The sequence below is a fragment of the Gadus chalcogrammus genome, unplaced genomic scaffold (assembly GCF_026213295.1).
Source record: "Gadus chalcogrammus isolate NIFS_2021 unplaced genomic scaffold, NIFS_Gcha_1.0 GACHA088, whole genome shotgun sequence".
Taxonomy (NCBI): domain Eukaryota; kingdom Metazoa; phylum Chordata; class Actinopteri; order Gadiformes; family Gadidae; genus Gadus; species Gadus chalcogrammus.
In genome coordinates, this window is record NW_026613523.1 from 137046 (window position 1) to 147500 (window position 10455).

Sequence of the window (10455 nt, forward strand, 5' to 3'; positions counted from 1 at the left end):
TGGAATTTTGGATGCAGCGACGCAGCGAATATCCTGCGCTTTCAGACAAGGCTGTGCGCTTTCTCATTCCATTTGCGACCAGGCTTCTCTTGGTCGCAAATGGTCGCAAATCTTAATTTATCCCCAAAAACGCAGCTGATCGGACGCATCACACGATTCGGAGGCATGCATCACATTTAAGGATTTTAAAAACTGATTCTTATTATTATTTTTTTTAAATGCATTCGGAAGAGAAGGGAGACTAGCGTTGCTCACGGGTTGGAATGAAAGGGAGAAAAGGGGACAGATTCAGTTTCGTACGGTGTGGAATGAGAGCTCGGGAAGGCACTATTGCGCAAGTACGCCTGCGTGCTTGCGCAATAGCATACTGCCCGAGAATGCAGTATCGCTGTCAAGGGGGATGATTTTGATCATTTTAATTCCAAAGGGGGATGCCATCCCCCCTCAACTTGTGTGCTGGAAGCAGGTTGGATACTGAACCAAGTCTGAGGCTAAAGCTAACCTCAATCGACCCAGACATCACACCCCTCCCACTAAGCATGATAGGCCTAATTTTCAATGTGTGCCTAAGTACATTCTCCTTCAAACCTAAACATAGTTTATATTCTGACCTTATGGCACTTACTGCAGTATTTTTTAATACTGAATACGTTGTTTTTCTATGATACACTTGTTCTTACTCATGATAGTTTGATTACAGTGTTATCGCAGTACACATGATTTCTCTCTTTGCTGCGCATGATTACTTATAACAGGATTGTTTGACTCCAGTATTTAAATATTCATGTTCAATTCTTTGAATGTTTTGATGCAGTACAATTTACCTCACATGATTGGTTGACTGCAGTTGTTAAAATTAATATTCAGTGCTCTGAATGCTTTAATGCAGTATACTTGTTAATAACCTCACTAGATTGACTGGTATGTTATATGCAAGATGATGTCCCCATTTGCTGGGTAGCCCTATTGAGGCAGTTGTTCAATTGTTAGTATTATCCCGTTGCAAGTGTTTAAATACAATACATGAGTTATAGACAGTTGGTTGCTTCAGTCAAGTCAAATTATGTGAATAATAAATCGTGTTATTAATATTAATGCCTTCTGTGTAAACTCTATGTAGTTATAGGCCTACGCACTTTATTTTAATTCCGGTGGTACTTGGAGAGCCAAATCATTTCTAAGGTGGTACTCATGGTAAAAAGTTTGAGAACCACTGGTCTAGACCAATTGAAAATGTACAATTTCCTAATACTAGAAGCACTTCTGATCAGCAGGGCCGGATTAACCAATGGGTTTTATGGGCACGTGCCCAGGGCCCCGCCCAGCCAGAGGGCCCAAGACTCGTCCGAATTTTTTTTAATTTATTTATTTATTTATTTTTTCGGGCGGGCCCCTTTAAGTTGCGAATGAGTCAATATCAGCGCACGCCGGTTGCCTCGGTTTCAATTAGAAACGTTTACTCTTTATGGAAACTGACAATTTGACCAGTATCCGTGAACAGGCAGAAGTGCTCTGCATGTCATACCCATCTGATTTAGATGTCGACTTGGCCAATGAAATAATCCAGTTCAGAAGCTTCATACAAAACGAACAGGATAAGTCTCCTCAAAAGCTTTTGAAGATGATCTTAAAACAGGGTCTGCAATCAACTTTCCCAAGCGTTTTTATAGCTCTCCGTATTTTTTTGACCCTGCCTGTGACAAATTGTGAAGGGGAACGATCATTTTCACATCTGGCCAGAATTAAAAATGAGCTTAGAACGACACAGACGCAACAGCGCCTCAGCGCGCTGTCACTCATGGCCATCGAGACGGAGCTACTCAGGAGCCTGGAATTCGATGAAGTTATCACTGACATTGCTAATAGGAGAGCCCGTAAGAAGTTTTTCTAACAGGTGCGTCTGGGAGGGAGACATAAACATATATATATTATTTCTCATTTAATGTTACATATTTGTATTCAGACTTACTTCTGTTTACTAACTTCTGAGTGTAATGTATTGCCATTCATTATATAGACATACCCTGGCGGAGAGGAGTACTAGTTTAAGGATCAAGATGAAAGAGAGGACAGAAGTGGGGAAATCAGAAAGACAGACAACCAGACCGTGATAGGGGATCCTGAGTGAAGAAAGGAGACCAAGGGATGATGCCATTGCCAGTCACATTAAAAAACTCTATGTTCATATGTTCATTCAGCAATTCATAAGTTGATAGGCTAGGCTAGTATAAACTGAATAAACAAATCGAATAAACAAATAATTAAAGTATTTCATTTTGATGGTGATGGTTTTAGCATATCATTTAGCTTTGTTAAATGTTTCTTTGTCTTGTTTTAGCATATAATGCTTTGTTGATAATATGCAATCGAAACATTTCTGTTCTGTTGTGACATAGGCTACAATAGGCCTAATCATTAATAATAAAAAACACCTGCCACAGCACTGGTTTTTTTTTCGGGGGGGTGCATCCAACATTTGTGCCCAGGGTCCTGTGACTGCTTAATCCGGGCCTGCTGATCAGATATTAAAGAGATTTAATACAAACAAACACATTTATACTTATTTTCTCACCCAATGAGAATCGATAAGAGAATCGATAAGGAATCGGATCGATAAGCGGAATCGGAATCGTGAAATTCTTATCAATTCCCATCCCTAATAAATACATCATTTAATAATATCATAAATAAATGATGCAATTAAAAAATCGATTTTAAAATGCAGTTTAAAAAGAGAAATAAATAACTGGATTCACAAATTGAATTAAGAACACAGATTTTAATCAGGCATTTAAATGGGCGATTTCCTTGGCATTTGCATTTCCATTTCCCCGCTGCTTTTCCTTTTCCTATTAGCTATTCGATTAGCTTAGTCATTTAGCTTCTCCTACTAGCCTCTCCATTTAGCTTTTCCTTGACACTTTGGTCCTTGCGCTGGTAAGACGAGGTAAAGCAATGCAAATTAGCCATGTAACAAGCTCTCTGATTGGCTATCACCTGGCATGTCATATGCAGACCTATGACATGGATGTGGGAAGGAGAAGGTGTTTTTTATTTAAAGGTTGGGTATGGAATTCGCTTTTTTGGCCATTTTTGCAGAATTACTTGAAATCCTTACCATAACCCACTTACAGCCACTGAGTTAAAAGTACTGACATGAAAATTAAACAAGTCAATCATCTGTGGAACGGGCAGGGCTCGAAAAACTCCAGCCAATGATTTCCATAGCCACCGAGTTGCATTGGACAGTAAGTACGTCAATCAAACGGCCGTACTGCACTCCCCCTCCCCCGCGCGCGACCCCTTCGTGCAGTACTCGTGACCCAGAGCAAGCTCCTGTTTGTTGTTATCCTGCGGTAGCTACTGGAACTAGTTAATCCACATTTGGATCTAGCAGTAGAAGACAATTTCCATGGCAGACAAGACGCCACCATCCCCATGTTTTTTTTTTTAATGTTGCCATGTTGTTTAACGAAAACCTACGCTAGCCTGGCTCGCTCTCGCGCATCTGTGCTCGCGCTCGTGCATGATTGCGCGTCCAAGTACTTGGAATGGGTGGAGTCAGAGTCAGCGTTGAAGGAGAGGGGGTAGGACCATTTGAGTTGTGTATTTTCAAAATCTGCTGGCCTTTCGCAAATCCCATACCCAACCTTTAAGCACTAAATGGAAGAAACACGGAATAATACAATAAATGCCATAATTAATTTGGCTGACTATGTCGACAGTAATGTTCCAGATGACTATGACTATGCTCTAACGAGGTTGCTTCAGCTAAGGGAAAACTTGGAAGCATCCAGCTGCCATTTAGAGGACGCTGTTCGGGCCAAGTTTGATGAGGAGGAGCATTTAATTCGCCAAATTGGTAACATTTCAGAGATTCAGCCCTGTCTTGACATACAAAGAGACCAGTTAAAGCTGCAGATCTCCTTCAGAATCCCGCGCAGGGAGATAGCAAGACGTTTTGGTGTGTCTTTGAAAACTCTCCATCGCAGGATTGCACTGCAGTCAAGCCAGCCGACCCATCGAGATCTGCAGTCAAGCCAGCCGACCCAGTTTTTTGCTGTACCTGTTTATACTAGCCATTACGGTAATAGCGTCTCAGAACTAGTTTAAAATAAAAGCATTCGTCGGGTACATACATGGACAGGGTACATACAAAAAGACAGTCAATAAAAGCAAATACTATCAAAGGAAGTGTATTGTGATATTTACTTTAAAAATAATAGCCCACCAAACGTTCCAATATGAGACATATTACATATGATTTTGGATTCGATTTAAAAGAAAATGCCCTGTTATTCCATGTTCATTTCACTTCAGGGTAATAGTTCACGACCCCATAGGGTCACCCAAGAAGTTTCAGAACATTCTGATATGGAGTTTCAAAATAAAAGCCCAACAAACATTCCAATATGAGACTTATTACATATTATTTTGGATTCGATTTAAATGAGACATTAGATATGATTTAGGTATGAATTTGGATTACATTTAAAAGAAAATGCCCTCTTATTCCATGCTCATTTCACTTTATCTAGTGGGCTTTTAATTTGAAACTACGAATCAGAATATCCTGAAACTTCTTGGGTATCACTACTTTTACTATCCATATCAAACTTCGGTTTTGGCGTATCAACTTCGTTATAGCTCGGTCGCTATCTTAAAGCCTCAATTTGGAGAAAAAAATATATTTTAATTAAATTCGGCCGGTTGGCGGTTAAACCAATAAAAATAAAAATATTTAGAAATATTTTTATTTTATATATTATAAATATTTTTATTTTATTATTTATTTTCTTTAAAGTTATTTTCCCAGCAAACTGGCCTGTTCCCCTAGAGGAACCGTATGGGGAATCCAAGTTGAATCAACTTGCCCAAAGGTTCAGACTTGATGACAGAAAAATTCTTGAAGGCTATAGGGATTTTAAGGATAACTCAAGCATCATTCCAGAAAACCTTGCACCACTCCTGAATATCGACCATCTCATTCCAGTTAGCACTGCTGAGTGTGAGAGGGGGTTCAGCTTAATGAACATCATAGTGTGCCCCCTGAGATGCAGTCTGCACTTGGTCACAGTGTCGTCCTTGATGTTTATTCAAGTGAGTGGCCCACCACTCAAAGTTCAATCCAACACGTATGTGAAGTCCTGGCTGGTGAAGCACAGGGGAACCATGAACCCCAGAACATGCCCCTGCAAGGCAGGACCTGACGTGGAGGACAAGGAGGCCCTCTGGGCACTACTGTGAAAAGCATGCATACTAATACACACACATACACACATGACATAGATAGATAGTAGGGATGGAACGGTTTATGAAAACACTCCGAACCGTTCGGTTCGACTGTCTCGGTTCAATTCGCGTGTGTTCCGTTCGGTTCATGCACTGCTCAGTGGCGGCGCCAGAGATCTTTTTCTGGTGGTGCTATGGGGGTGCTCGGCGTTTTACTGAGGGTGCTATGAAATTAGGGTGATAGCATATGAGTCTCATTTTCTCTACTACAACACCTCCCCACCATATCGTCACATATGTTTACACGTTTGCTCTCTAACGGGTCTTTGGGGTACATAAAAAGCGCCATTCAAAACGATCGTATTATTATTGTCATTAGGCTACTTCTGACGGACGCGCACAAAGCCGCGTTCATCTCCGACGGTCAAAATGGATGCAGCATGTTATAGATAACGTAATCCCAAATAGGCTACTTCACTTACTTCAGTGTGTGGATTAAAGTTTGCGCCAGATGACTACCAGGTCACCACTACCATGAGCGACAAATTAAACTAAACATACCAAGTTCAATACACTTCTAACTAAAGACGGCAGATTAAAATGTCAGATAGAATTAATTTAAACAGGCAAAGAGTCAGAAATGCTTTCAAAAAGAGTATATTATTTTAGGTCACAATCAAAACATGAATGAAACCAAACAGTAGGCACTCAAAACCACAATAATAAGAGATCAAAAAGTGTATCAAAAGCGTTCATGCTTAAGTCACCCGGGGTGCTAGCATCATGGCTAGCAGCGCCCTCAGTAGAGGTGAAGGGTTGACTTGGACCAGGACGTTCCTCTTCTTCTACATCAGAATCAGAATCCACTACCTCTTGCATTCTTTCTTCCTCTTGAACGTCTTCTTCAACTCGAGGAATTTTTCGGATCAAATACCGATCCATTTTCGTGATTTTGTGAACGCTTGACTTAAAATTGACCGATCGCCAGGATTACTGTTACTTAGCCTACTACTCATTGAACAATCACGTTCACGCACGCAACGTGTCTGTGTCGTGCTACGTGAACAATCTGTTTATTTCAATCTGTTATTTTCTTTACTGATTAAAATATTATTATCACACAATACATTTAAAAAAAAACTGAAAGAATGAAGCAGTCTGACACTTGGTACATCTGTACCAAGTGAGAGAGTTTTCTCTACAGCAGGAGACATTGTCACTGCAAGTAGATCTCGTCTTTTGGCAGAGAATGTGGACAAACTGATCTTCTTGCAGAAGAACATGAGAATACAATGAGTAGAGCCTTGTTGTTTAAGCAGTGCAGTATGTGTTAGTTTGGTTTATGCTATATTTTATATTGATGATTATTTACTGGATTATTTATTTTGTTAATGAGATAACACAGTGGCACTTTAAGTTTGTAAGAAATCCAGCCTTATTTTTCTTTGATTGTTTTTCAAACACTGCACTTTCAGTTCAAGAGAAAGTTTTGAGTTTTGAGTTCTGTTTACCAAATAAATGAAGCACATGTTGGAACTAGCAATGTCTCCTCTCTTGCAGTGCCAGAATCTCAACCTAAGACTGTCACAATGATGTATCAAATGTCAGACTGCTTCATTCTTTCAGTTTTAACTTGACTATACAAGACATAATAGATTTTCCTAATAATCAACATATACCGAACCGAACCGAAAACCGTGACCACGAAACCGTGAACCGAACCGAACCGTGGATTTTGTGAACCGTTCCACCCCTAATAGATAGTTCTTAATCTACACATACTTTTCTTTACTGTTGAAATTTGAATAACTTGAATAAACTACATACACATTCATTGACTGTCATTGATTGATTTAATATGACTTTAATTGATAACATAATGGAATATAGCCAGGCTAGCCTTACAGAGTCGCAACACTTTGCGTTGTGTCGAGGTCGGTCTGATCACAAAATTCCTAGTTTACCCACCTCTAATTTGACCACTACAGCCCTGGCGTAGCCTAACTAGTTTGTGAACGACCCAGAGAAACGCAACGCAAATTCAATGTGAACATGTATGAGGCTTTAATAAAATCCAAGACGATTTTTAAATTCCGCCACACATTTTTTAAAAGTGTCTCAAAAAGAGGGCATATCCGGGCAAAAGAGGATGTCTGGTTACCCTACGTACGGGAAACCCATTTGATTCCTACCTGTAACACTGTTTAATAGCAGCCCAAATTGGTGAGCGCTATCCTGGTAATTTCTCTGCGTGAGAAATACGAAGTGTGGTGGCGTGTGAGCGTGTGCATGGGTTGAATTGCGTGTGTCTCACGCCGAATGCGTGAGACTCGAGAGCCCTGTTACTGGTATATTATCCCGGATGCCGGACAGTCGCAGTTCAGCAAAAGTGGCGTAGAAGAAGAAGGGGGAACTGTGGAGCGCCGTATGAATGTATTAAATATGCAAATTTGATCGGACCTGACTGGAAAGTATTACCCGACACAGTGGCGGGTGAAGTGACACAATTCACCCGCCACCTTACAAATCCACCCGCAAATGGCGGGTGGCGGGCATTCATTTCCATCCCTGACGCACACACACGCACACACACACACACTTACATTTTTGCCTGACTTGGAAACATCAGTGCCAGTAAAGTCTGATAACAAGAACCAGGATTTATGGACGTTTGATAGAAGCTGTATCTTTATGATCTTTGTTATTCCTCACCTCTTCTCAATAGACTGATTTCCATCTTTAAACGTAGCAGGAGGATCCATAGACCAGCCACTCTTCATAGAGACACAGCTGGGACCAGGGGAGTCTGCTCTCTGCTGCTGGACTCTTCTAGAAAACAAGAACCAGGATTTAAGGATGTTTAATAGAAGCTGTACCTTTATAATATATGATGAATCCTCACCTCTTCTCGATGGACTGATTTCCATCTTTAAAGGTAACATGATGTTCCATAGAGCTGTCACTCTTCATGGAGACACAGCTGGGTCCAGGGGAGTCTGCTCTCTGCTGCTGGACTCTTTTAGAAAACAAGAAACAGGATTTCTGTAAGTTTGATAGAAGCTGTACCTATACAATCTCTAGGGATGTCAAGTTCTGGTCGGTTGGTTGACTGGTTAATCGATATGCACTTGTTGGACCAAATACTCTTTAGTCGGACAATGGCTGGTGTTCCTTTAATAAGAACAAAGAGCTTCTTAATCCATTATTTTAGGGCCGGGAGGGACAAATGCAGACCGATGTGTTTTATATTTGAGTGACGGACTGTATTGTGTTAGAAATAACATTAATTATGAATGAAAATAAGGTTGAAGGCTCCATAGTTTCTGTTTTAATAATCAGATGGTTTAATAAACTATAAGACTTATAAGACAAGAGGTCAAACCCCCGGGTTTCTCAACGTTGAACTGGCCCATAAGGAAGACCGCTAGTCCTAACTTACTGAACCTTTACTCCGCAATTAACTCATTGATTGCAACCAAGTCATCGATCTGGCAGCATTTGTTTAAAAAGGACGACAAAAAAGCATGCAAACGGTAAAGTAAGTTTGTGGGCAGATCAGCTAAAATGGTGGCATGAGTACTTTTTTCTTAATACGTCTGTGATTCTTCATCCCCCTTCGTGTTTAACGCTCGCTAGGCTTTGAGTGGGAACACATCAGAATTGGCTTCTTGTCACGAATCCCAGCAGCATCCAGTGGGCCCCGTTATATTACACACAGATAAAAGCTATAATCAATTCTTCGGTGGTGTCGTCTATAAACGACGCTGCCCGACGCTCCGTGGCTCGTCCGCTGTCTGCTTCATATTGAAGCTCTGCCCTAACCGAGTGGACTCGGACCGAGAGGGTCTGAAACCCACTGCCCTTCTCCAAACAGCCCTTATGTGATGTTGAGGCTAGCAGGTAGAGTACAACGCACTGCGGTAGATTCTGTTGATCCAGAGATAACGTGCACATTGTTTTATAATAATCTTTTCACCATCGACCAATCGATTGGTCAGAGAGTAGGTTGAATTTAAGACTACAGCCCAAATCATCATCTCTAATCAATGCTTACCTTTTCTCAATAGACTGAATTCCATCTTTAAAGTTAGCAGGAGGTCTCATAGAGCGGTCACTCTTCATGGAGACACAGCTGGGTCCAGGGGAGTCTGCTCTCTCCTGCTGGACTCCTCTAGAAAAACCAGAACCAGGAATAATAGACGTTCGATAGAAGCTGTATCTTTATGATCTGTGATAAATCCTCACCTCTTCTCAATTGACTGATTTCCATCTTTAAACTGGCCAGGATGATCCATAGACCAGCCACTCTTCATGGAGACACAGCTGGGTCCAGGGGAGTCTGCTCTCTGCTGCTGCTCTGGGCTTCAACACACACACACACACACACACACACACACACACACACACACACACACACACACACACACACACACACACACACACACACACACACACACACACACACACACACAGCTTTTACTCAGACTAATGATGGGGTCATGATGCATCATCACTGCTGAGCTCTGAGATGGACAACAGTCACAGACAGAGAGATCCTCTTCTTACCTCTTAGCTTTGCTCCGGCGGCCATGTTCCCCACACAGAGTGGTCTTAGAGGTAGGACCCCCCTCCTCTATCACCTCATCCATAGTAGACTGGAGAAAAAACGTTCCGTCCCATACGGCAAAAAGTTATAAAGTATAAATGTAAGGGAAGAAACTGAGGTTAAAGTGTTTATAAAACACGTTAATCAGGTGAAAGGTTTTCAAAGCGGAGAAAGAAAGGCTCCTCGCTGCGACGGACCGTCAGATGAGGAAGAAACTTAGCTGAACCGCCCCTCTGAGCGCATGTCAAATGTTTCCTGGGAAAACGGGCAGCATGCGCGCGCACGCACGCACGCACGCACGCACGCACACACGCACACACGCACACACGCACACACACACACACAGAACTGTTGGAAGGGGAAGTACTTGAGGAACCGAGAGCAAGAGAGAGATAGATGGAGAGAGAGCGAGAGAGAGAGAGAGAGAGAGAGAGAGAGAGAGAGAGAGAGAGAGAGAGAGAGAGAGAGAGAGAGAGAGAGAGAGAGAGAGAGAGAGAGAGAGAGAGAGAGAGAGAGAGAGAGAAAACAGCAGAAGTGGAGAAGGAGGTGAACTAGTATATGAGCTCTTTTGAAGCATGATGTCATCTGTACCTTTACATGCAGAAACCCGGTCCAAA

The 10455-nt window shown here is 41.7% G+C and overlaps 2 protein-coding genes across 12 annotated transcripts in view; both read right to left on the reverse strand.

The window, feature by feature from the left end:
• The window catches only part of LOC130378559 (uncharacterized), a 112977-nt gene extending 102879 nt beyond the window's left edge, over nucleotides 1-10098 (reverse strand). For 2 of the 11 annotated variants that reach the window (XM_056585298.1, XM_056585299.1), the window contains exons 1-5: nucleotides 9799-10098; nucleotides 9478-9594; nucleotides 9287-9403; nucleotides 8135-8248; nucleotides 7945-8061 (exon numbers count right to left, since the gene is read on the reverse strand). Coding sequence is in view for 6 of the 11 variants with exons in the window: in XM_056585303.1 (XP_056441278.1) it covers nucleotides 5124-5259; nucleotides 7945-8061; nucleotides 8135-8248; nucleotides 9287-9403; nucleotides 9478-9594; nucleotides 9799-9881 (684 nt within the window). In the remaining 5 variants the exon portion in view is untranslated. Of the gene's footprint in view, nucleotides 1-1216; nucleotides 5260-7944; nucleotides 8249-9286; nucleotides 9404-9477; nucleotides 9595-9798 lie in introns of those variants that run through there. The other 9 variants (XM_056585306.1, XM_056585305.1, XM_056585307.1 and 6 more) reach the window with 8 other exon arrangements.
• Nucleotides 10099-10226: 128 nt separating this feature from the next.
• Nucleotides 10227-10455, reverse strand: part of LOC130378554 (uncharacterized) — a 54251-nt gene continuing 54022 nt past the window's right edge. Inside the window, exon 8 of the mRNA XM_056585292.1 lies at nucleotides 10227-10455. This exon is cut by the window's right edge and continues 962 nt beyond it. The gene's annotated coding sequence lies outside the window, so the exon portion shown is untranslated.